Genomic DNA, 27,020 nt, shown 5'->3' with positions numbered 1-27,020 from the left:
AATTCTATATATCTCTAGCTATCGATTCACCCATCCATTTATTATCTATGTCTGCATATCCATCCATCCATCCATCCATCATCCACTTATTCATCTATCTATTGATCCATCCATCCAGCTATCTATTCATCTATCTATCCATCTGTCTATCCATTTGCTATCTATTCATCCATCTATTCATTTATCCATCTACCTACTTATCTATCTATCCATCCATCCAGCTATCTATTCATCTATCTATCCATCCATCCATACATCCATCCATTCATCCATCCATCCAGCTATCCATCTGTTCATCTCTCTAGCCATCTATCTTTCTTTCTTTCTGTCTATCTATCATCTGCTCTCCATTTTCTATTACATCCTGGGCTTCCTGGGCTCAGTTAGAGACCAACTGGAGTTGTGTTAGAAATGACGGTGATGTAAAAGCATAATATATCAATAATTATTTTTTTACAAATATGTGTCAATGGAATAGAATTGACCACGTAAACAGGAACATCTTAGGCCTTCACCATCAAAAGGGAAGCCTTCTTCCATTTGGATTCCACATGGAATCTACCCCCTCCATGATGCTGGTGGGCACCTAAGAGGGACTGGCTCCCTGTCTTATGCTTCAGTGGAGAGTGGTTCTGGGACACCAGTCACAGGGTGATTGAGAGGGAGAATTGGAGGACTGAAGCTTGCCTTCTCTAAGCCTTTCCCCAGGAGCCCTACTCGAGATGCCTGGATCCCAAGATTTTCTTGCAGATTGTGTCAGACCTTGCTGTCCATGGTTCTCCTTTTCCCTCATGGCTGCTGACTTTCCCTTCCAGCCAGACTGAGCAGTAGGGACAGGAAAGGTCAGTTTGGGGATGTGGGGAGCACATCTATGTGTGTGTCTACACGGGAGCTTTATCAACAGCCATGGGTTGCTGGCTGGCTCTCTCTACCTCCCCCTTCCCATGATCCTTCACTTCTAATCCTAAATTTAGAGGAGGGGGGAGGCTGCTATCAGGTCTTGGAGAGCCCACCTCCACAGTGTTTCTTGCATCCCTACCCTCCTCTCCATTTCCATGACCACAGGGCTGTTATAAGGAAGAAGGACCAGGCTTGGACCCTTCAGGATAGAATTGGAAGTAATGGACAGCCAGTATAAGCTTGAAGCAACATTCCCACTCACTGGAGCTGTCCCAAAGAGGAAGTTGCCTTGAGCGGTAGTGATCTCCCCCTCTTCAGAGTCTCCAAGCAGATGATCTTGTTGGGTATGTGAGAGTGAGGACTCCTTTCTAGTGTAGGTTAGACTAAATGGCCAGAGATTCCTCACAACTCTGTAATTTTGTGACCGTCACCCTAGTTCAGCTACTCATCACTTCCCTTTTCTTTTAAGGTAATCAGGGTGAAGTGACTTGCCCAGGGTCACACAACTAGTAGGTATCTGAAGCTGGATTTGAACTCGGTGCTCCGTCTCCTGTGCCACCTAGCTGCACCTTGCTCATCATTTCCCAGTAAGACCAATCTTTCTCCTTGATCCCCCACAGAAAAGCCACATTGTCATTCCTAAAAGCAATGATGTGACCACATTACCACCCCTTGGACCCTTACTCCAAAATCTCCTGTGGCTCCCTATTGCCTCTAAGTGCTAAAACACAAAATCCTCCGGTTGACATTGAAAGCCCTCCATAATCTGGCTCCCACTGAACTTCTGGGCCCTCCTCTTTCTTCCTCGCACAGAATTCCCCGTTTTACTCTGATTGGCTTGCTAGCTGTTTGGTCCCTGTAGGTGACACACCATCTTCCACCTTCATGCCTTTGCCCAAGGGTTCTCTCATGTCTGGACAGCTCTCTCTCTCTGCCTCCACCACTTCACCTGTCTTGCTTCCTTTGAAACACAAATTATCGGATGTCTTCTACACTATGCCTTTCCTGACACTCCCTATCACACACCCACACCCACACCCACACCCACATACACACACACACACACACACACACACACACACACACACAACCACACACACACACACCCTTATGTTTTCTTTCCCTCTTGAAATTACTTTGTATTTGGATTAGGTGCTTAACAGATGTTAGACAAATTCCGCTGAATTGAATTCAAGTGAAATCCCAGCCAACCAGGGTGAGGTCTCAATATCCCTGTATCCAGCTACAATTGCCCTTGGCCCAATACAACCATACTAACCTTAGCTCCCGAGTCTTAATTTTATCCATCAATAAGTAAACTTTTATTAAGCACCTTCTGTATGCTAGACAACTGTGGGTACTGTTGATACCAAAACAAAAATAGCACAGATTCTGCCCTTAAGGAGCAAAGTGGGTGCGCACAGACCACACATACCACACATGTACCAGCTTCCCCGCTACTCCCACCCCCAACCATCAACAGCTTGGTTTCCTTATCAGCTTTGGGCATGACTAAAGAGTACGATTGGTGATCTTCTGTGACCTCTGAAGAGTCCTCTCTCCTTAGAAAGAGGGGTAAATCTTATGACTGAGGGTAAACCATCATATGCCACCAGCCTCCCACTTGAACTTCAGGCCATGGATTCAGCGGCCAACCTCACTTAATAGGGGTCATTTCTGGGGAGCCAAGATGAGGGGAGTCTGGTTGAAGGATGACTAGGTGATAATTGAGACACCAAACAGACTGAGATGCGTTACTGAGCCCCCTTCCATACTGAGCTCTTACGCCCCTCCTTGAGCCCTATTCCCCTCCCCACCAGTCCCTGTCTCCTGTCCTGTGCCTTCCCTTCCACCACACTGAGCCTCCATTTCTCCTTCCCCTCCAAGCCTCCATGTCCTCACTAAGCCTTCACGCCTTCACTCGAACTAGTTCAAAGTCCAAGTATTAAGCATACCTAAACCTAGATTTAGTTAGTTGTAGAGAGATTAAAGGCTACTCCTCCCACCTGCAAAGCTGCCAGACCTACTCCTAAGTACACGTGTACACACACCACTTAACTGAACTGTCCATTCACTCCTACCTAGGAGATATGGGGAGAGGTATTTCCCTTCTCCATGCCTCAGTTTCTTCATCTGTGAAATGAGGGGCTAGACTAGATGACCCTTAGGGTCCCTTTCAGTTCTAGATCTACAAGCCTGGTGGCCGATATCTTCGACCCACTGCTGTCCTCTTGACATAATGTTGGAAGACAGTGAGTCTGGACTTCCTCAGGTCTTAGGCGGAGCCCCTTGGGTGAGCTTCTTGCTTCGTCTGTACCAGCTGCCCCACGCCTACTCCCCCACCCGAGGCAGCCCTGTGCCTGATGATGCTGAGTGATTGGTCACTAGTGGACTCCCACAGTCCTCCTGAGGGATAACACTCAGGCCTCTTGCTGTCCAACTCCCAGACACTCTCCTTGTCTTTTCACTCAGACAGCCCCAGCTGAGCCCCACCTTCCCTGTTCTTGAAGAAATCAGTGTACCCTCCCTTCCCACTCCCAGCTGCCACTCCTACCTCCCGTTCGTGACACATTCCCAGTCCCACACCCAGCCGCGGACACGAGAAGGCCGAGGGGGTGACTAACCGTGGAGGCTTCAGTCTAACTCCCTGAGCATCCTCTGTGGAGCATAGCCAACTCTGCCGGCCCCGTGAATGCCTGAGATGGCGATGGGAGAGAGACTGCGAGCCAGGGCACAGAGTCACAAGAGGATAGGGTCATTGAAGGGGCAGAGCCTCAAGGGAACAGTACATGGACAGTCAGGGCTGTGGGGTGGGGGGCAGGGTTATTTGGAAACAGAATATTGAGGGGAAAGCTAGGGAGGGACAGAGTCACAAGAGGACAGGGTTATGAGGGGAGACGGCCTCTCCCTTCGTAGATAGAAAGACACAAGAGAGATGAACACATGAGAGGACAAAACCACAGAGAGAAAGGACATGAGAATTAGATCTTTTCCCTTCACCCTTGGATCTCAGTTCTCACTCCCATCCTCCACCTCCAGGTGCTGGTGCCTGCCACAATCTGGCACCAAGATTGGTGAGACCCCCTAGTATCAGAAGACACCATCAAATGAGATGGGGTATCCCTGAGCACTGATTGTCAGGAAAGTCAACTACCCCGTACCCACTGACTGTGAGGGAAAGAGAGGAGAGCTTTGTGAAGGTGATGCACACTCAGGCTGGGATGCCAGCAGTGTCTGGGTCCCAGCCTATGAAAAGTGGTCCACTTATAACCTCTCCCCCTAGAAAAGAATGAGTCAAAATTTAACTGAAGCTGAGGGTAGAGCCCGAGATTATGAAAGAGGCAAAGATGGAGATCAGTTCATTAGGTAATGAACAGAACCCCATGGCTGGGGCAGCTAGGTGGCACAGCGGATAGAGCGCCAGGCCTGGATTCAGAAAGACCTGAGTTCAAATCCATCCTCAGACATTGGCTGTATGAACCTGGACAAGTCACTTAATCCTGTTTGCCTCAGTTTCCTCATGTGTAAAATGAGCTGGAGGGGGAAATGCAAACCACTCCAGTATCCTTGCCAAGAAAAAGTCACAAAGTCAGACATGACTGAAACAATTGAACAACAAACATAGAAAGTCAAGGGTAAGAGATCCCTTAGAGCATAGAATGTCAGAATCAGGAGGGACCTTAGGACAGAGAAGATCCTTCTCTGGCTAAAAGAGCTCTTAATAATACCCTAGTCTAAGCTCTTCATTCTAGGAAATTGAAACCTAGAGACAGGAAATGATTTTCTCAGGGTCACATAGAACTAGAGCCCAAGCCTTCTTTTTTTTAAAAATTAATTTATTTTGAATTATCAACAAGAGCCCACACGTTCTTGTTCATATCCCAAGACTCCTTCCACTGCACAGTAGAGGGACAAGGGAGCCAGTGACTATTTCTTCCCTGGACAGACCTAGAAAATACATTCTCAGGGAAGGAGAGGGTGACCAGGTGAGTTGCCCCCTCTCCATCACTCTATAACCTGAAGTCCTGGGAGTCAGACTAACTCCCACTGGGAGAGAGAACATGAGAAGAGACTGCTCAGGGCCCCTCCCATCCTTCTCCCTTCCCTGCATACCCTCCTTCACCTGAGCTCCTCTGTCTCCAGACTCCCCTGATTTGTATTCTCAAGATCACCGAAGCATAGGATTTCTATCTGGAAAGGACATTAGAGATCTCTATCCGGTGTCCTCGAAAGCTCCCATGGGCTTAATTACCATCTCTGTGTAGCTGACTCCTGATTGATTTACCCAATCTCGGTGTCTCTTGAGCACCAGTCTCCCATCACTGTCTGTTGGACATTTCAAGCTGCAGGTCCCCTTGGCATCTCAAACTCCACAAGTCTAAAGCTGAACTTATTATCTTTTCCCCAGGCCCTCCCCTCTTCTAAACCTGCCTATTTCTGTCCACGGCATCTCCACCCTTCCAGCTGTCCTCAATGCCTCACTCTCTCTCACTTTCCATGTAGCCAGCCAATCGATTGCCATATCTTGCCATTTCCAGACCTCCTCACCTGAATATTGAAATAGCCTCCTACCTGGCCTCCCTGCTTCCCCTTCTTACTCCAATGGCTCCCTTCGGTCTCTATGATCAAATATAAACTCCTCAGTTTGCTTATTAAAGCCCTCTGCAACCTGGCTCCTATGTACCTTTCCAGGTATTAATTACATAGCTCTCTCCCTTCCCACCCTCTAGAGTCCAGTTGGCTGGCAGGCTCTCTATTCCTCACATATGACCTTCCATTTCCCACCTCCCTACCTTTGCACTGACCATCCTCCCTGCCTGGAATGCCCTCCCTCCTTATCTCTGCCTCATATGTAAAATGAGCTGGAGAAGGAAATGCAAACCACTCCAGTATCCTTGCCAAGAAAACCCTACATAAGGTCACAAAGTCAGACATGACTGAAACAATTGAACAACAAACATAGAAAGTCAAGGGTAAGAGATCCCTTAGAGCATAGAATGTCAGAATCAGGGGGGACCTGCTCTTCCTGAAGCAGCATTTTCTGCTTGAAACCTTTCCTGATGTCCCCCAAGTGCCAGGACCCTCCCTCCCAGACAACCTGGGATCTAACATTTGTGTGTTTGTTTTTAATCTACTTATTCTATTTGTTGTGTGTGGCTTTGTTTTGTTTTGTTTTATTTTGTTTTCTTCTTTTTTTTTTTTTGGTGAGGCAATCAGGGTTAAGTTTTGTTTTGTTTTTTTAACTGTCTCTTCACCTTGTCCAGGCTAGAAATACAAGAGTCCCTCACTCACTGACCAGTCCTGCCTCAGAACAGCTTTGACCAACTCTATTTCTGACCTAGGTCAGTTTGCCTTTTCTTCGGCACGTAGTAGGTGCTTAAAAATGCTGGTTGATTGATTAATCATTCAGTCCAACCCCCTCATCTGACAGTTGAGGACACTAAAAGGAGGTGACTTGCCCAAAAGGTTCTGGACCTGGGTGACCAAGTCTTTGGAAATGTTTCTGAACATCAATGAGGTCTCACCACATGGAGGGCACTGGGGCTGGGGCATCAAGGCTCTGTGAATTCTGGCGAGATGGGAATGCCGTCCTTCCACCCACCTCTCTGGAACGTCATGGTTGTGGGCAGTCAGAAGGGAACTTGGTGGCCATCTAATCCACCCCGCACACAAAGAGTTCCCACCAACATCCCCAACAACGAAAACCCCCCAGGAGAGGGAACCTGCTACCTCCCTGGGCAGCCCATTCCCCTTCTGGACAGCTCCCCGAGTCAGAAAGGGCTTCCTTCTATCAAACCACCCTTTATTCCTGGTTTGGCTCTCTAGGGCCAAGGAGAGCAATTGTAATCCTTCTTTCACACAACAGACCTTCAAAAACTTGGATAGCCAATAAGCCCGGTTCTGCCCGCCCCCCACACCCTGCCACCCCCTTCTTCTCCACCCCAAACACTGCTCTGCCTCATTTAAATCCAATTCACACCCCAAGTCCTCAATGATGCCATTGGTCCTCTTCTAGAATGAAGGCTAACAGCAACATCCCCAAACCACCTCAATTGGTTGTCTCCTCCATTGGATTTTGAGGTTCTAAAGAACAAGGTCTATATTTTGCCTCTTTTCATATCCTCAGTGCTTGGCACATAGCAGGGGCTTAAGAAATGTTTCTTGACTGACTCACTAGGGAAAGAGATTGTTCCATGACTTCTCTCTTTTAATAAAGTGCCTCTAAAAAAGAAAGATCACTCCTCATGAAAGAGGACACCCAAAGACTCCAGGAGAGAAGTTATACCTAAGGATAAACATCAGCCCCAGCCCCACTCCACCCCTACCTCCCCAGGGAAAGAAGCCAGTCCTGGAACTTCTAGAAAAGGTTACTCCCAGGGCCTCAGGGAGATAGAACACCATCCCCAAAAATGTCAGGAAAGAAGGTCTCCGTTAGAGAGGACCCTTCCAATGACTCAGAGAAAAAACATCACACATACCTTTAGGTTCTGAAAGAGGTCAGTCACCCACAAGGAGAAATGTCACTGAGTGCTCATACATATCATGCTTCCAGGGAGAGAGAGATTCTTCCTAAGAAATCATCCCTTTATCTCCAAGAAAGAGGTCATACTCAGACCCATACTCTCAAATTGAGCTTGCCTGCCCCCTCTCCCATCCCCTAGGCAAGGAGGTCAGTCCTAAACTGTCAGGGAGAGATTTCCTCCATCCCTAGAAGATAGCACCAAACATCCCAAGGAAAAAAGCTCTCCCTAGACCCCCAGTAAGAGGAGACTTTCTCAGGCAGAGAGGACTTCTGCCTAATAAGAGACCTCCAAGTCCTTAAAAAGAGATCATACCTAGGGAGAGAGGTCATTCCCTGTCCCTCAGAAAGGCTTTCCCCCAGGCCGTCAGAGATAACCGGAAAAGGCTAGTCTTAGTGACAGGGAGACAGATCAACCCTAGGTTTTTCTCCCCACCCCCTTCCCATCTCTACCAACCAAGTCCTAAAGGGAAATATAGGTTGTGGGAGAGAGATCATCCCCAGAGACAGAGGTCACCCTCTATCCTCTATCCTGCTCCCATATCCTCTCAGATAAAGATCACTCCTCCCAGGCCTCCAGGAAAAGAGGACACACCTCCCACACACACTGAATAATTCTCCACCCTAGGAGAAGAAAGACTTCTTTCCAGAAAGAAGAAAGTATTTTGTCTTCTCCCGCCTCCAGACAATGAGACTGAGACACAGGAAACAACCCCTAACCCACAGACCTTTTACCTTCAGCCCCATCACCTAGCTTTCATCAGATGAAGCTGGTCTGAGATGCCCAACAAGCTGGGAAAAAAAGGAACTGGCCTCTAGAATTTTTCTGGGAAGAAAGTGAGCGGGGGTCCCCGGCAGAGGAGTATCAGGACATGGGAACACCTAATGAAGTTTAGAGTTCCCACTTTCAGGCTCTGCTGTCCCCTTAGCTGAAGAGATGCTGTCAGCAAATGAGACCCTAGGCTATCTGGGGAAGATGCCTGCTGGAAGTGAGCACACTCCCAAAGAGACATCCCACCCAACCTTGCCCTGGAGTGTGTACCTGGGAGTGACTAGTTTCCCTGAGGGTCTGGGAGTGATTTCTCTCCCAGAGTCCCTCCCAGGAGAAACCTTGCATTAAGGGGACTTTCTTTTCCCCAGGAAGAGAGATTCCTTCTTGCCAGAGGGAGTTCTAGGGGCAGGACTCAGCTGATGGCCCGCAGCACCCAACCCCACCTTCACCCCCAACCAGGACAGAAGGAGAATTCCCCTGCATCTACACACCTGGCTTCTGAACTGGCTCCTCCTTGCTGGCAGAGGTGCTGGGCACACACCTGCTAGCTTGGCAACCAATCAGAGCCTCACCTCCAGACTGAGCAGGTGGGCGGGGCCACTCACCCAGAGACCATAAATAGCACCTAAGCAGGGAATGAGTACTACTAGGGAGAGGGAGCACACCTTTCCACTTGGTTATTGGGTGGACCAGACGCCGTAGCCCTGGGGAACACCACTGGTTACTGTAGACATTGACGCCACAATTTTTCCCTGCCAGCAGAAGCCACAAGATACCTGTGCTACCCAGAGTAGGAAGAAGAGGGATCAACCACAGGTTTGACAACTTACAAAGGAGCCAGAAAAAATCCCCCCAAGAGGACTTGGGAGTTGATTCCCAAGTCACCACCCCACTCCTTGGCCCTGAGGGCCAAGCTGGGCCTCAGCTGGCAGAGCAGCACCCGGCAGAGTATGACCACCTCCCACTGACCCGGAAGCCCAGGTAAGTCTGCCCACCACACTTTCTGCTGCTGTGAAGGGCTTGGGGCTGCCTGTTGGCCACTGGCCAGAGAAGGACTTTGGGGATGGGTGGGTCCAGGGATGTCCTACCCCTACACCCCCCCACAGCAGTGTCAGGGGCTAACTGGGCTTGGAAACATTTCCCTTGGGTGAGTGAGTGAGTGAGTGACCTCCGGTCTGGAGTATAGTTAATGAAACTCCCTTACAAACAAGCCATCAGAGTGGCAAGAAGGGTAGGAAAGTCTAGGCTCCTAGTCTCCCTCTCATCCACCCTGAGCTGTCTATCCCCAAGCCTGGCTAGTTGGCATTTTAGGCAGCCAGGCCTCCAGGGCATCTCTAACTAATCCAAAATCGGTATCCTGGCTGATGACTTGCACACAGCCACCCTGAAGTGACCTGGTGATGGCAAGTCACATGCAGGGGAGACTTATTCTCCCCACACCCCTTCCCTCCTCATCCCCTGGGGCCAATTTTGGCAGGTGCCAAATACTTAGTGCCCCTTGGAATGCCAGGCATCCTGGACTGGACCAGTTTGGAAGGGAGCAGAGGCCAGTCTTTGCTTCAGGCCAGCAGGAGTATGAGGACTTCTATTTAATCTCAAAAATACCAAGGATCCCCAAGTGAGGACCGAAACTGACTACGAATTCAGGGATGGTGCTTTTAAATGAATTTTTATTTTATTGATCAGCATAGTACCTAGAGATATTTGAAGACATGGAGCATGACCTCATGGCAGGAATGATGGATGTATCTAGAACTAGGGTTTGAAGCCTGCCTCCGATACTGGCCAGTTGTGTGACCCTAAGATGTCAGCCTCAAGACTCAGCCCTGGTCTGAGCTTCCTGGGAACTAGGCACAGACAGTAATTGCATGAGCTGGCTGGGGGCAGAGGGGAAAGGGAGAATTATTTAAAGGAAAATATTTAAGGCATTCTAACTGGGGTCTGTGTATTTCCAAGGTACTTGTGGGTAGATTTTAGGGGGTCTGGAAACTTGGACGGGAAAAAATAATCGATTTGTTTAGATAGAATTGACTTCCTTTGGCATCCTATGTATTTTATTTTACTCATTTAAAAGCGTTATCCTGAAAAGGGGTCTCGAGGCTTCATCAGACTGTCCAAGGGGTCCACGATACTTAAAAAAAAAATGAAGGACCTCTGAACTAGAGAAATGGATTTTTGTTGTATTGAATAATAATAATAACTGGAATTTATATAGCACTTTATGTTTTGCAAAGTACTTTAATAGCATTATCTCATTACAGCCCTGGGAGGTGGGTGCTATTATTATCCCCATTTTATAGATGAGGAAACTGAGGTTCAGAGAAATGATTTGCCCAAGGTCACTCAGAGAATAAGCAGGATTTGAATCCAGGTCTTCTGGCTCTTTAGTCATTGCTCATTCTGCTCATTTTCTGGTTGAATTCATGGGATCTTAGGATCGTTGATTTACGGCCGAGACAGACTTTATAACCCTCTAATTTTTTAAATTAATTTATTTTGATTTATCAACAATCACTTCCATAAGCTTTCGAGATTTAAATTTTTCTTCCCTTCCCCCCCACCTCCCTCCCCAAGACAGCTTACAATCTGATGTAGGCTATACATATACATTCCTATTAAACTTATTTCCACATTAGTGATGTTATAAGTAAGAATTACAGCCACTAGGAGGAATCACTAGAAAGAGGAAGCAAAACACAACAGAAGAAAAAAAAATAGCAAATAGTATGCTTCCATCTGCATTCAAATTCCATAGTTCTTTCTCTGGGTGTTATAACTCTCTTATTTTATAGATGAGGAAACAGACAGAGGGGGTAAATGACTTGTCCAGGATTATACAGCCATCGGCTGAGGCAGGATTGGAATTCAGGTTTTCCTGACTCCCAGGCCAGGGCTCCATCCACCTTGTCTGAAGTCCCCTTTGCCTCTATCACACTGCCCTTTGTGTGATCGCTAGTTGGGAAGGCTGTAGTGAGAGGATCATTTTTCCCGTCTGGTTTGTTGAACTTAGCAACCCTTTCTGGGATATTTCTTTGGCCCATGTTCTGGGAATCCCAGAGTGTGGGAGTGTATCCAGGAATAGGGCTGGAGCTGAGCACTTTGGACCCTTGACTGTCACCTTTAGAAGCCTGGATTCCCCCCTTTCCTCTGCCAGAGGTGTCTGTGTGTGAGGGAGTCACCCCTGTCGTCAGCAGACGGGTGACACCGTGACAGTGTCTCAGCCGGCCAGAATCCTGACTTAGCTAGCTGTTACTCTTCTCTGCAAGGTAGTTCACCAGGTATGTTAGGCAGAGATGGGGAGGAGCGGGGCAGGGTGCGGAGAGGTGGCTGGGGCTGGGAGAATCCTCCCTGAGGGGCCCCAGCCATCCCTCCCCACCTACCCCTCAAACCCGCAGCCTGCTCCTGGGGAAACTTGTTTAACCAGAGTCATTAGGGCTGGGGTGGCTTGCTAATGGCCGCATGGTGGCTGCCCATGAATCTGGGAGGAGACAGGACGAGCCCCTATTGAGGTGGGGAGAGCCACAGGTGATCTGCTCCCATCCGCAGGGCTGCAAGCCCCCCCCCCCGCCTCCCACTGAGCTGCCATGGAAATTAGAGAGGGTTTTCCCCCCACTAGTGGCACCCTCTGCTTTGGGGTGATAGGCAAGGAAACTGAGATGCTGACACAGGGTGGGGCGGGGAGAAGGAGGACAGAGAGGGTAAAGGTGAAGCCAGATTCTACCCAGAGGCAGACATCCAGTCTGCCTAGAGGGTGATTCCAGAGAAGCCAATAAGGAATCATTCCCACCCCTCCCTCCCCAAATAAAAGTAGCCCAAATACACCCTTTTCTCATCTACGCATGTTCCAAATGTCATTCAAAGCCTTACATTGTCCAAGGAATCAGGTTCAGACTGGAGGAAGCCCAGGGTCTGACTTATAAGAGAAAGTTTAGGAAGGGAGGACAGAGCCAGGAACACTGGGCACCAGTCTGGCTGAACTGTGACAATAGAGGGGAGGGACAGGACAAGAAGAGCTGAGATAGGGGATGTCCCATTGCCCCCCAAGTTCTGCCGATCCCACAGTTATCAATGATGCAGGTCACCTGAGCTGTGCTCCCTTCCCACACGGTCCCCACCTCAACCCTGACTTATCAGGGTCTTGCCCACAGCCCCACAATCCCCAACTAGACTCTCCTATCCATCATGGACCCAGTCGGACCATCACACATCAGAGAGGAACGAGGTTAGCCTCTAGGAGACTAGGCGAGAGGAAAGGAGTAGGGAAAGGAAGAGTACCCCTTCATGACAGGGACCTTGCCCTGAGCCAGAGGAGGGAACGGATGGACGCTCTCCACTTGTAACTCTGCAGGTGGCTCTGTGGGCCAATCGCCATCCAACTGGTCTTCTGGGGGCAAGAGAGCAGCTCCCAGGCTGTGTGTTCAAATCCCATAGGTTGTTTTTGTTGTTCAGTTGTTTCAATCACTTCCGATTCTCTGCGACCCCATTTGGGGTTTTCTTGGCAGAGATACTGGAGTGGTTTGTCATTTCCTTCTCCAGCTCATTTTACAGATGAGGAAACTGAGGCAGACATGGTGAAGTGACTTGCCCAGGGTCACACAGCTAGGAAGTGTCTGAGACTGGATTTGAACTCAGGTCTTTCTGACTCCAGGCTCAGTGCTCTATGCATGGTGGCACCCTCTAGCTGCCCTCTAACTTCAGAAATTATCTAATCTAACTCCTTCCTTTTACAAATAAGAAAATATAGCCCAGAGAGGTTGTGAATTACCAAAGGTCACACAGGCTGTCTGCAACAGTGATGGGCTTTGAGCATAAATTCTCTGACTCCAAGTTTAGGGTTCTTTTCTACCATCCCTGACTGCCTCTCATTCCAGAAGAGCTGGCCTGTTTTAGAAATGGGGATGCTGTGTGACTCTGGGCCCATCAATGAGGCCATGGACAGCTAAGTGGCACAGCGGACAGAGTGCCAGGCCCAGAGTCACGAAGACCTGAGTTCAAATCCCACCTCAGACACATGGTAGCTATGGTACTCTGGACAAGTCACTTAACTTATGCCTTCCTCAGTTTCCTCATCTGCAAAATAGGAGTACTAATAGCATCTTCCTCCCAAGGTTGCGAGGGTTAAATGAGTTAACATTTGTAAAGGGCTTTGCAACCCTTAAAGCCATCCATAAATGCTAACTATTGTTATCATTATTATTATTATTCACCTCTCTGTGCCTCAGTTTCCTTATTTGTAAAATGGCAATAATTCTACCTCTAGTTATTGTGAGAAAGCCCTTTGCAAACCTTAAAGTTGTGAGATGTGTTTTTGTGAGTATGCACACCTGCATACTTGTGGTTGCTTGAGTTCAGGGGCAGGAGAGACATGAGAGCTGAGGCTGGGAGGCGCCTTCCTGCCCTTGGAGAATGTAGCACCTGGCGGGCAAGGAAGGAAGCAGGGATGCTAGGTCTAAGGAGTGGGAGGGAGGCCTCCCCAAATTCTCCAAGTAGAAGAGATGATTTCCTGCCCTGGGATCGTCAGTCTGTCATCACAAAGGTTGGCTTTGAGATCTCCCCACTCTGTGTCAGACAGGAACGTCAGGTTGGGTCAGTTCCTTTGCCAGGAGACAGGAAATGTACCTTTCAGAAAATCCTAGACCTTGTAAAACCTGCCCTTGCCCTGCCCAAACCCCCACTACCACCCCAATGCATGGAAGGGCAAGAGCCAGCCTACGGGCTGAAGAAAGTGGGGAGAGGAAGGGAGAGGTAGGGAAGGCGATGGGGCAGCCCGAGGCCTTCATCCTGGATGTCTGTATGCATTTCCAGTCAGAGAGGAGGCCCATAGCTATTTTTCATATTCCCAACACCCCTTCCAAAATGCTCTGTGTCCCACAAAACACCTTCCACACTGCCCTGTGAGGGATAGAGTACATGAGGCTCAGCCACATCAGAACTGAGATTTGAACCCAGACCTCTCTTTCCTGCAAAGCTAGTACTTTTTCTCTGCAGAAGCCTCACCCCTATAAATGAGGTCATGGGTTTCCATATGAGCATTACAGTCATGTCTCAGTGGGGGGCATGTAAAGAAAAATACCTAAAAATGGCTAGCATTTACAGAGTAGGCAGCTAGGTGGCCCAGTGGATAAAGCGCTGGGCCTGAATTCAGGAAGATCTGAGTTCAAATCCAGCCATAGACACTTACTGGCTTTGTGAACCTGGGCAATTGACTTAACCCTGTTTGCCTCAGTTTCCTCATCTGTAAAATGAGCTGAAGGAGGAAATGGCAAACCATACCAGTATCTTTGCCAAGAAAATCCCAAATGCGGTCATGAAGAGTTGGACGTGAATGAAATGATTCAACAACACATTTATAGAGCTCTTTAGAAATATTATCTCATGTAATCCTCACAACCACCCTGGGAGCGAAGTGCTATTTTTATCCCCATTTTACAGATGGGAAAACTGAGGCAAAGTAGCTAGTAAGTACATGAGGCTGGATTTGAACTCTGATCTTCCTGCCTCTAGGACCAGCGCTCTGTGCACTGTGGCACTCCCTGGTGCTTTTCCAGGGTGGTAAACCCCAGCCTGGCTTCTGGCCCTATTGAAGCTCTGAGGTTTGTGGTCCTGCTTGCCTCTCAGGTGATATCTCAGTTCAGTTCAACGTACTCCATTGAACATTTAAGTACCTACTATGTGCCAGAGACAAAAATAAAACAGCTCCTGCCCTCAAGGAACTTCCAATTTACTAGAAAGAATCATCGATTTAGAGCTGGAGAGGAACTTTGATGTTTTCTCATGCAATCCCCTTACTTGACAGGTAGGGAAACTGAGGCCCAGAGAAATTAAATGACTCCCAAGTTGACACAGAGATAAAGGTCAGATCTGAACCCAATTTCCAGCACTTTTCCCGTTCTAACATGAATACAAAGTAATTTAGGAGCTGGGAGAGAGCACTAATGCCTGAGACAAATCAGGAAGAAGGAGGTCCCTGAACTGAATTTTGAAGGAATCCAGGGGTCCTGGCAAGAAGACTTGAAGGGGGAGTGCACACCAGGCATGGGCACAGCCCATGCAAAGACAGGGAGGTGGGAGAGAGAGTGTTGTGTAGACAGAGAACAGCAAATAGAGTAGCATGGCTGGAACACAGAGATGGGGAAGAGGAAATTATGTGAAATCAGTCCTCAGATCTGCAGCGACAAATGTCCATCCCACCGTCCCACCCCCAAGAGCAAGTGCTGTGGTTACTGATGGCCCCTTCTCAAGAGTCCAATCTACCCATCACCTTAAGTTTATTCCATAGAAATGCCCCCAGACAAGATCACGGGATGCTAAGTCTAGCACTCAAAGGGACTTCTGAGGCCTCCAAATCCAACCCTCTCATTTTGCAGTTAGAGAAACTGAGGCCCAGAGAGCTGAAATTACTCCACCAAGATCACATAGGCAATAAGTAACAAAGGGGAATTTTGAACCCAGGTTCTCAGATGCCAAACTGAAGGTTGCACTGGGCCATTTGATCCAGCCTTCCTGTCTACAGAAGGGCAGTTGGATCAGATAGATGATGGGATTTTCCCCAGGCCAAATAGTGGGCCTCGGTCCTCTGACTTCAAATGAAGGCTTCTGCTATCTGCCTGCTTCTGTAAAAGAAATATTTGTATTTTAAATCAGATTTCCCCATTGGCTTCAAACTTCATTTTGGAGGTATGTGCCATCCCACCCCCCCCCAAAAAAAAGCAAACATACACACACACACAAACGTGATCAAAATCACAATTTGTATCAACAGGCATTGTTTTAAGCACTTACTATGTGCTGGGGATACAAAGAAAGACAAAAGACAATCCCTGCCCTCTGGGAGCTTACAGTCTAATGGAGGAGACAAATATATAGAAAGCAAGCTCTGTACAGGATAAATGGGAAATAATTAATCAAAGGAAGGCCCTGGAATGAAGAGGGGTTGGGGAAGGCTTCTTGTAGGAGATAGGGTTTTCTTGTAGTCCAGTCACGTCTGACTCTGTGACCCCATTGGGATTTTCTTGACAAACAGATACTGGAGTGGTTTTCGATTTTCTTTTAGCTCATTTTACAGATGAGGAAACTGAGGCACATAGGATAAAGTGACTTGCCCAAGATCACACAGACATTAGGTGTCTGAGGCTGGATTTGAACTCCGGAAGATGAGTCTTCCTGCCTCCACCAGCCAGGGAGGTCAATAGACAGAGGAAGAGGGAGGGAGAGACAACCAGAGAAAATGCCCAGGGGAAGCAGGAGATTGAGTCTCCAATTAAGAATCCCATTGATGACTTCAAACAGTAGGCACATTTCTTCAAGGCGGAGCTCTGTCTGGGCACCTTCCTTTGTCTCATGAGACATTGGAGACTTAGAGAATGTGAAAGCCAGAAGGGAGCTCAGAGACTGTCTGGTCTCAGTCCTTCTTTTCAGAGAGGAAGAGACAGAAGGCCAGAGAGGGGTAGGGACTTGTGTGAGTTGGCCCAGCAGGTCCAATGCTGAGTCAGGACCTGAACCTGGGCCTCATTCCACTACGTGAGGCACACTGTTAGTCAAATGACAGGTCACATGCAGTCATTCCCAGATCTCGTGTTGAAGATGAGTCACAGGCCTGCAATTCTCGGGTTCTGGTGAGCCAAAACCTCAGGTATCTAGCAGAGAGCCTGCTCCACTCCCTGCTGCATTCCCACAGTCACTGGCAGCCAGGGCATGGCCACAGGTGTGACTGTCCCTTTCTGGAACCCACCCCGGTGAGGAATAAATATTTGTTGGCCCTGATGACTCTGCCACCAAGTGAGGTCCAAACAGGTTCTGACCTGAGGAGAAGAGTATTGGTGATGGGGACAACCTGGGCGTCAGGGCTAGTCTGGCTGGGTCCTGACAGCCCTCAGCTCAGCCCAGGGGCCAAGGGAGGCTCACTAGGAGCTGGCAACGTTCTTATGTCCAGTCCAGCCAGTTAATAAACATTTATTATGTTCCTACTGTGTGCTGGGAACTATGCCAAGTATTGGGAATACAAAAAAAAAAAAAAAGGCAAAAGACAGTGTCTGCCCTCAGGGAGTTTACAGTCTGATAGAGATGACAATTTGTAAACAACTGTGATCAAATGATACAACTGGATAAATTGGAGATAATCCACTGATCTGGAAAGCACTTGGATTAAGACGAATTGGGACAGGCGTTTTGTAGAAGGGAGACTTTAGCTGAGATTTGGAGGAAGTCCCCGAGGTAAGAGCCCTTATGGGTCATTTAGTCTAACCCCTTTGTCTTATTTTGGATAGAGCCCTGGGCCTGCAGTCAGAAGGACCTGAGTTTAAATCCAGCCTGATACGTACTAGCTGTGTGACCCTGGGCAAGTCACTGCAACCTGTTTGCCTCAGTTTCCTCATCTGTAAAAATGAGCTGGAGAAGGAAATGACAAACCACTCCAGTATCTCTGCCAAGACAACCCCAAATGGGGTCACCAGGAGTGGGACATCACTGAACAGCTTTGTCTTATTTCATTTTACAGATAGGGAAACTGAGCTCCCAAGAGAAGTGACTTGTCCAAGGTCACAGAGTGACAAGGATTTCAGCAGGGGTGCACTGGCCCCCCATCGTAGGCTCTCATTCTGTCAGAGCTGGGAGAGATCTCAGCAGCTGCACAGTCCAAGCCTCACCCTGCCCCTCAAAATCCTTACTGCTACCAATGGCTAACATTTTTACAACATTGTTAGGTCTGTAGAGAACTCTCACTGGGTCAGATCCTCTACAAGAATGGTCATCCAGCCTCATCTCAAACACCTCAGTAGGACAAGCTTGGAGTCAGACCAGCAGAATGGAACGGGTGCTGTCCTGGGTTGAAATCCAGACACTGCCACCTGTGAGCTGTATTAAGCCTGGGCAAGTCACTTCCTACGGATGACTCTCAGTTTTCTCATCTTTAAAATAGGAAGACAGTGGTCAACAGAAAAAGGAGTCAGGGGACCTGGGTTCTAATCTCCTTTCTCAATTACCCTCATGACCTTGGACGAGTCTTTGAACATCCCTAGTCTTGGGGGCTTGGACTGAGTGGCCCCGCGGGGTCCTTTCCAGAGTCAGGATCCTTTAGCTCCGCTCTCTTGGAGCAGGGGCAGGGACCGCTAGCACAGAATATTCCTGGGGTGTCACCCCCAGTTCACAGGAGAGTTGGGAGGCTCACAGGAGAGGACAAGAGTGAAGGATTTGGTAAACTCTGTGTCCTCCTGCCTCCACATCCCTATCAGTCAAGGCCCTCCATTACCTCTAATGCACCAAGCATTTATTAGCTTCTGCTAAGTTCAAAGATCCTGCCATGCTAGATAAAGCAAGCTACACCACCCCTGCACTCAAGGGGCTTACTTTCTCCTCGGGATAATGAGGCAGGGATGTCAATGAGTAGATAAGGTAGGGACCAAGGGGGCAAAGGAGAAACCCAAAGTGCTCCAGGACAGTCAGAGAAGGGGGCAGGCATTTTCAGCCAGGTTGGGGGTGGTGGATCAGGGATGGCTTCCTGGAAAAGGAGGCGGTGTCTGAACTGAATCTGGAAGGAAGAGAAGGGTTTTTGGCAAGTGGAAATGAGGAAGGAGGGGCATTCCATGCATGGTCAGGTTCTCGGAAGAGTCACGATCATTATCCTGTCATCCCAAGAACTGACATTTCTCTAGCACTTTTAATATGTGCTCTCATTAGTCTCCCAAGGACCGTGAGAACTGGGCATGGCTGGGATATCGTGCCCATTTTACAGATGGAGAAATTGAAGCTGAGAGCAGGGCAGTGATTTCCCAAGGCCACATGCAACTGGTGATTGTCAGAGGTGGGACTGAAGTCTAGGTCTTCTGACACCACGTCCACAACTCAATTAACCTTGTCGGGGAATAAACTGAAATGAGGTCAGAGCCGTGAAGCCGAGAACCTTAAAAGCTAAGCGAAGAAGTTTTTATTTTTTGCCCACAGGCATAGGGAGTCAATGAAGTTTTCTGAGCAAGGGAATGATATGGTCCAAGCTTTTGAACTCTGGCCCAAATTTCCCTCCCTCCCCACACCCAACCAGCCACTCTCAGGCAGCCCCTCAGAGCTGATTGAGCTGAAACTACGGGAGGTGCTTGAGAGGGGCCTCGGTCTACTGCCACCCCCCATCCCCCACACCTACACCCAGGATGCTTGCCCATTGGGAAACCAAAGCTCAGGATTGGGAGAGGGAGGGGAGGAGAGCTAAGGTTTCCAGAGCCTCTAAAGTTTACAAAGCACTTTGCATATGTTAATAAATCTGATCCTCAGGGCTCTGGGAAGTGCTATTAGAGCTAGGGTCTGGGTCTGCTTTCACTGACACGAGAAACTCCCTGTACCCTTATGGAGCACTGGAAAGTTAAATAATGTGCTCAGGGACACACAGACCAATATTGGTATCATAGGTGAGATTGGAACCCAGATCTCCCTGAGCTCAGGGCTGGCCCTCTATCCACTATGACACACTGTCTGTCTCCTTTAGCAGTCAATGAAACCGCCTCAAACAGGTCTGATGACTTGCCCACGGTCACTCTAGTTAACTCTAACTCCACATGTCTCTCAGTGATTAATTTGGGAGCTGAGGTGGTGGAGGGTGAGGTTGGATTGGAGAGCCCAGAGGCAAGGGGATCTGTGGGTATCAAGCATCTTGCTTTGCACATGGAAGGTTTAACCCATGTCTGTTGAATACAATAATCCGAGTGAGGGGTGATGGGATTGGTGGCCCCTGTGAGTGGAGAGAAGGGGACAGACAGAAGAGAAGCAGAATGGAATTGACAAGACGTGGTCACTGACTGGACTGGCACAGGAGGCAGGGAGTGAGGGAGGAAAGCTTCCAGGTTGTGAACCTGGGTACCCAGACGGATGGCAGCACCGTCCACAGAACTAGGGAGCCTGACGGGGGGGGGGGGGGGGCAGATGATGGGGTCAGCTTGGGACAGGTTGACTTGTGAGGGTCCAGGTTCATGTCTCCCAGGCCAGCCCAGGGGCTCCCTGAGAACTGTATCTCATCCTCCCAGCTACCCTCTTTACCTTTCCTTTGGCCAAGGTCATTGTTAACCCTGCAGCCTGGGCAGGGCCTCAGGCTGTAAATGAGGATGTGGTGAATGAGAGGTGACAAACCCCCCCACCCAACACACACACACACACACACACACACACACACACACACACACACAAACTTAAGGAAACAAGGCCTTCTTGTCTCTTCATTCAACTTGTCTCTCCCCAACTGCCCCAAAAAGGTCTAATGAAAATTTCGTACACTTTAATCATGATGGTTCCCCTGGTTCCCCTTCACTTTCCCAAAACATCCCTGGATGCAGGAGGACAAAGCAGGATTTGGACTCTGCCCCAGCTTTCCCTCCCTCCCTCCACTCAGCCAGCCCTTCATAGATGATCAAGCTGAAAACCCCAGGAGCTGCTTGGGAGGGAAGGGTTCTGTAGCCACCCTCCCCTAATAGACACACACAAACACACACACAAACACACACACAGAGCTCAGCCTTGCTAAGGGGAAAGGAAGCCCAGAGTAAGGGTGGTTAGCAAGAGATGTAGACGATCTTTCCTTTTACTTCCACAGGGCTAAACTGAGATCGGGGCAGCTAGGTGGTGCAGTGGATAGAGCGATCCAGCCTCAGATATTTACTAGTTGTGTGACCCTGAGCAAGTCACTTTCCCCTGCTTACCTCAGTTTCCTCATCTGTAAAATGAGTTGGAGGAGGAAATGGAAAACCCCTCCAGCATCTCTGCCAAGAAAACCCTAGATGGGATCACAGAGAGTGGGACACAACTGAACAGACTGAGAATTTCAGTTAAAGAATATCCTTCTCTTTGAACTTGGCATCAATAAGACTTAGGTTTGAATCCAGTCAGAATTCCAGTCCTTGGAGGCAGCCTGGCACAGCGAATAACATGTTAGTCCTGGACTCAGAATGATATGGGTTCAAATCCTAGCACTCGCACTAGTTTAACCCTGATGGGCCCCAATATCTTCATCAGTAAAATGGCATAAAAACAATGCCTCAATCACAGGGTTGTTGTGAAGATTAAAGGAAATAATAGATATCTGTTAGGTGTGTGTATAAAATCTTGGAGACTTTTTTTTTTGGTTGAACACCAAGGGATGTTCATCGCTGGACTCAGTTATATTCCAAGGAGGGAGATCTCATCTAGACCAAGTGGAGGGCAGTGGATGGATTCAGATTGTGGCAGGAATGACTTGAGTTAGGTATAAAGCAGGACTTTCTAGAACGGAGGGGACCGAGAGCAGAACTGGGGCTGTCCTTCCTTCTCTGGGGACTCTGAGTATGAGAGATGGGATGAGAGGAGGGAGGGCCTCTCTGGTCTCTGACTCAGTCTCTGCTTTGTCCCCCAGACCAGAAGTATGTCATCGACGGAGCAAGTATGGCACACGGAGGTGCCCCCACCAGGCCTGAGCAGCCCCACCGTGCTGATGCCCATGAAGCCCATGTCCCCTCCAGCCCCAGGCTCCCCTGAGGATGGATCAGAGAAGGTATCGTCCCCGCTGGAATGTTCCATCTGCTTTACGGGATATGATAATATCTTCAAGACACCGAAGGTCCTGTCTTGCACTCACGTCTTCTGCCTGGAGTGCCTGGCTCGGCTCATGGCGGCCCAGCCTGCCGGGCAGTCGGACGACGCTATACCCTGCCCGCTGTGCCGCCAGCCCACACCTGTGCCGCTGACCGGCGCCCCCGCCTTGCGCACCAACCAAGAGCTGCTGGCGTCACTGGCCCCGCATCTGCGGAAGGAGGAGCCCGTCTGGATGGACGGGAGCAAACTCTGCTACAGGCCCCCCTTGCCTCCTAGCACATCCGAGCCTCCGGCTTGCATCTGTGTGGACGTGGGCATGAGCAAGCCAGATACTGTCAATCTCCCGTCCCCCATCCCACCTCGACGCAGAGGGATTCTGGCCAGGTGTTCCTACTGCAGTGACTGGAAAAGAATCGTCCTCATCACCGTGCTGCTGATTATCCTCTTCTGTATCGTCCTGTGGCCCGTTCAGTGCGCCCTGAAGACTGGCAACCTACGCTGCTTCACGAACCGCCCCCCTCCCCCCATAATTCACCGGCCCACCCCCTCCATTTTCCCTTTGATTGATAATTAATCAGGCTAGCCCCACCCCAACCCCCACCTCGTCTGAGTGCAATAATCTGGCCTGGACCCCTGGCTAGCCTGACTGCCCAGCCTTCTCAGCCCCCCAAGGTCTACGTCCAGATTCTACCATGGGACTGACTCTCAAGGACCTGATTGTTTGGGAGGCATGGGAGGGGGTGTGAAATGAGGAGATAATTCTTAATGGAGCTATGACAGATTCACAGACGAGTCAGAGCTGGAAGGGACCTTACTGGGCACCTACTCTAACTCCTTTACTTTACAAAGAAAATGACTTGTCCAAGGTCACAAAATGAACCAGGGACTGAGCTGGGATTTGACCCCAAGTCTACTGGCTCCTGGCCTAGAGCTCTTTCTAATGGATCCTTTGTTAAAATGTGAAAAAAGAACTAGGTGGGGAGGGGAGGGCGGGGTGGGTGAGGATGGGGGCAAAGTGAGTGGCCCCTGGGACAGTGATAATGTAATTTTCTATAGCTTGTGTGTATTTTATTTTTATTTTTATGTAGACATTTCATCCCTGAGGCTCTGGTGTCTTCCACACCATCCTCTCCCTAGGGGTTCCCCAGGCTGGGCAGGGCTGGTCCCTCCCCTCCCCTGGACCCCATCCTGCTCTCCAGCCCTCCCTGCCCAATACTTAGTGCCTCTCCTCAAGAATCACCCTTCCCTACTTCCCTGGTCTGACTCTGACCTTAACCCCTCTTACCCCACTAGTAGAACCTGTCTTTGGGTGGGGGCACTGAGCCAGAACTTGCTGACCTCTCTAATCCCTCCCCCCATTATTCTACTGGTCTGAGCAGATCTTGGGCATTAACTGACCGGCAAACTTTCCATTCCCCAGTCCACCCACCCCACAGACCCATGACTGACCTGTGATCAGGGAGCAAGCAGGAACCAAGGGGCAATATTTGCCCCCCTCCTTTGTTAATTGCTGTTTGTTTGTTAAAGAAATAAATAATTTTATATCTGTGTCTGTGTGAAAAAGAAAAATAAAACCTCGACTTCAGCCTTTGGGGATTTCTAAACTCATCCCAGGTAGAATGGAGGCCCAGAGAAGGTAGGAGTAGGGTCTCCCTGGTATCCAAGGACTATGGTCCAAGTAGCCTCATGCTCTTCAATGATCCACTCTTTGTTCAGGTCTAACAAGCGTTTATTAAGTGAGAGGACAGAGCGGTACCATGGACAGAGCTGGCTTCCATGTGGTGGAGACCTGGGTCCAAGCCTGACCTGCGATGCATTCGGGCTGTGTGACTGTGGCCAAGTCACCTGATGCAGACCACAAAGATCAAAGCCACATCCAACCTTTTCATTAGCATTTTCACTCGGAAGTTTGCAAAACATTTTACACGCATTTGATCCTCCCAACAACCCAGAGAGGGAAATAGGCACTATTATTCTTCCCATTTCACGGATGAGGAAACTAAGGCAGATAGAGGTTATGTGATTTGCCCTGAGCTGATAAAGGGGAGTTCTTCACAGATCTCATTAAAACACACAGAGAGAGAGGAAGTCCTTAATAAATGTGTGTTAAATGAATTAATAGGAGGAGAGGTGGACTGAGGGAAGAAGGAGTGCTCCGTTTTAGACATGTCCAGATGGAGATGCTGGCAGATGGTACAGGCAGCTATGTGTCAAGCAGCCATTGGCAATGATGGACTGGAGAAACAGACCAGAAGCAGAGATCTGGGAGTTCTCTGTATAGAAGTGGTAGTGAAGGTGGGTGCTGGTGCAGGGAGAGGGATGGATTAAATCTGTCCAATCCAAAAAGCTTCTATTAAGGGGGAGAGCAAAGAGAGGAGAGTCAGTGATGCCTGAGGGGAGAGACAGACACACAAGCACTAAAAAGATGGGAGGAGGAAAAGGAACAAGGACAGAAGACAGGAGTGGCCAGAGAGGCAGGAGGGGAAGCATTGTCCTTCCTTCCAAAGGGACCAGTGACATCATGAGTGATGACTTGCTTGTGAAATAGATTTCGGCGAGGCTGACTCTGTCTCACTCTCCTTTCCTGAATCATCCAAGTCCAGTGGCAGGCCAAAAGTCAGGATGACTGGCGATGGATGCAGAGGGGTGGTGACGGCCCAGGGTGCAGTGGTGTCTTTGGATGTCTGACCAAGCTCTAAGCCCTCCACAGTATCTGCTTCAGCTGCCTTCCTGACCCTTGGAACAAACTGTTCTCACCTGCCCATTCCTCCAGGGGAAGTCTTCTCATACTTGGGGTAGACATCCCCTTAACTCACCAAAGGGTTTGAGGCCCCTCAGTTACCCTCAACCTGGTTTAGCCTGTCTGCCAAGACGGTTTTGCTGAGGTGTGGCTGCTGTGTGTATGGCTTCTTGGAATCACAGGTGACAGCTGAGTGAAGGAGGACACCAGAGGTGGATGTGCAGCCCCAAAAAGGGGTCAGCGAGCCCTCCCACCAGAGGGCTGATCTTCCCTGAACACCCCAAGAGAAGAGGCAGTTTCCAGGATCCAGGTTTAATGGGGAGGTGAGAACTGCATAGGGAGGATGGACAAGCCATTAAAGAGAAGCCTTGAAGGCTGCATCCAGGATTACCCTGAGCTGTGGTTGCCTCCAGGCATCTCTGAGGACTTGGAGGACACTCCCACCTGAATAGGCTAAGGCAGAAATAAGGGTACAAAGGGCATGGGGGATGTGAGGTGGGCTGTGGAACCGTCTTCCTCTCTGTCATTCCCCCCACCCTACAAGAAACTATCACGTGTATTGTCTTCCACCTCACACCCCTCCAACGGGGCTATCCCATCTTCAGACCTCATAACCTATCCCCGCAAGACAAATAAAACTGGTGCCCGGACAAGATGCAGTTGGTGTCCACACATCCTCTCCCCATTCTCAGGAGTGGGGGGTGTCGAATGCAGTCCCATCACCCAGTCACCCAGGCAGACTGGGAGCGCCAGGGAGGGGCAGGTTCCTGAGTCCTCCCATCCACCTTACCTCTTACCTCCCAAGACAGAGTCAACTTCCTCCATGAAGCTGCCTGATGCTGGGGGAGGGGTGAGATCAGGGCAGGAACCTTCAGAGCACGAAGGCTAACTCATACTCCCCCTCCCCCACACCCAGACACAGGAAAAACAAATGCTCAAAGCCAACATTGTGAGAAGGTCCAGCATTTACTAGAAACAGAGTCATAAGGGGCCAATTGTATGCTGGGGCCAAGGTGGGACCACTCATGGTAAAGCCCACAAGGGGTCAGAGGTCCCAGAGGACGGGAGGGGAAGGGAAGCCCCTCACCCGGATTCGTACACACACTGGAACATGCAGAATCACATGGACAGTCACTTAGATTCAGCCACACTCAGTTTTGCAGACTGTCTCCCCCCCCTTAGATTGTGAGTTCCTTGACCACAGAGACAAGTGTTTTTGCCTTTCTCTGTATCCCTGGTGCTTAGTACAGAGCCTGGCACACAGTAAGCACTTAATAAATGCTTGTTGACTAAGTGAGTCACACAGATACGCACACACACACTCCCCACACGCAGTCACAGACAAGCGGCAAATGGTGCATACCTACCAAACACGGATTACACATTCAAAGGTTCAGTGTCATACACATTCAGTTACACGAAGAAACACACACACACACACACACACACACACACACACACACACACACACACCCTATCCCCCCACCCCTGTCAGTCGGAAGGGTAGTTTTCCCCTGAGCTGTTCCTGCACCTTTCTGGTACAGGGTTCAGATGCTGAAAGAAACAGAGAGGATGGGGCTGGTCCTTCCCTCCCTAGGCCCCAGCCTAGCTTGATCTCACAAGGAAAGGGATGGGGGAGAGAATGGTCTGAGAAAGAGGGACCCCAGCCCCTCCAGAATATATCTTCTTGAAAAGGTCTAATCCCTAGAAATCACTCTAACATTTTTTTTTTACAAAACAATCCCCCCCAAAAAAATTCCTCTTTTTTTCTTTTTAAAAACCCCCCGACCAAGAAAAGCCTGTAGCCAGTCTGGCTAGCCCCCAGACCACATGCTCTCCCCCTTGACTCCCAGGTGACTTCCTGCTGCAGGCTCCAGTCACTGCTCAAGGGACTTGGCTTCAGCAGGAGGAGAGGATGGACAGACAGACGGACAGATGTGAACGTGACCAGCCCTGGGGAAAGGGAGGGGAGGGAGTGAGGTCTATACCCAGAGCAGATGAGCTATCCCCCCCCACTGCAGTGTCTCACCTAGGTTGGCATCACCAGCGCCAAGCCCTGCCCCCCTCCCACGGGGTACCTGTGAGACCTCAGTCTTATCTTCCCGTGTTGCTTAGTCCAGATACTGAGGGGGCCCTAACATTCAGGTTTTCATAGATGCAGGCAGAATCCTCGCTCATCCTGGTGGGGAAGAAAGTTGGGTCTCAGAACCAAGGTAGGGAGATGCTTCAGGACAGATCTGAAGGCTAGCAGCTCCCCCTTTCAGCCCCCACCCAAACCACCAAGTCTATTTTCCTAAGTCTGCTTTTTGTGTTCCTACCAGCCATCTCCTATCAAGTCTCCCCAAGAGACACTTAGCTCTTGGGGGGTGGGGATGGGTTCACGCAGAAGCCCAGAGCTACCCAATAGGGCCCATGGTCATCTGCTGCCCCCTGGTGGGAACCTTGGCTATTGCTGGGGGAGGTGCCAGATGGGCAAGTCTCTGGGATCCCTCTCTAGTGCCCCCACAAGCAGACTGGGCCCCAAAACACACCATCCACAGCTG

General features: G+C 49.5%; 2 protein-coding genes across 4 annotated transcripts in view; one reads left to right on the top strand and one right to left on the bottom strand.

The window, feature by feature from the left end:
* Positions 1–8,852: 8,852 nt before the first annotated feature.
* Positions 8,853–22,709, top strand: RNF223 (ring finger protein 223). Its single transcript, XM_027855559.1, has 2 exons — positions 8,853–9,173; positions 21,559–22,709. The coding sequence occupies exon 2, from the start codon at positions 21,568–21,570 to the stop codon at positions 22,309–22,311; it is 744 nt and encodes a 247-aa protein (XP_027711360.1). The 5' UTR covers positions 8,853–9,173; positions 21,559–21,567; the 3' UTR covers positions 22,312–22,709.
* Positions 22,710–25,734: 3,025 nt separating this feature from the next.
* The window catches only part of LOC114038227 (tyrosine-protein phosphatase non-receptor type 11-like), a 38,762-nt gene continuing 37,476 nt past the window's right edge, over positions 25,735–27,020 (bottom strand). For 2 of the 3 annotated variants that reach the window (XM_027855438.1, XM_027855441.1), the window contains exons 15-16: positions 26,556–26,656; positions 25,735–26,430 (exon numbers count right to left, since the gene is read on the bottom strand). In XM_027855438.1, coding sequence (XP_027711239.1) covers positions 26,572–26,656 — 85 coding nt within the window. In that variant the 3' untranslated portion in view covers positions 25,735–26,430; positions 26,556–26,571. The remainder of the gene's footprint in view (positions 26,431–26,555; positions 26,657–27,020) is intronic. The other variant, XM_027855440.1, reaches the window with a different exon arrangement.

Source organism: Vombatus ursinus, unplaced genomic scaffold, assembly GCF_900497805.2.
Source record: "Vombatus ursinus unplaced genomic scaffold, bare-nosed wombat genome assembly UNPS02010822.1, whole genome shotgun sequence".
Classification (NCBI taxonomy): domain Eukaryota; kingdom Metazoa; phylum Chordata; class Mammalia; order Diprotodontia; family Vombatidae; genus Vombatus; species Vombatus ursinus.
This window is presented reverse-complemented; position numbering and strand designations above follow the sequence as displayed.

Coding starts and splice junctions, on each gene's coding strand:
- RNF223 (XM_027855559.1), top strand. CDS start 21,568: ATGTCATCGACGGAGCAAGTATGGCACACGGAGGTGCCCCCACCAGGC.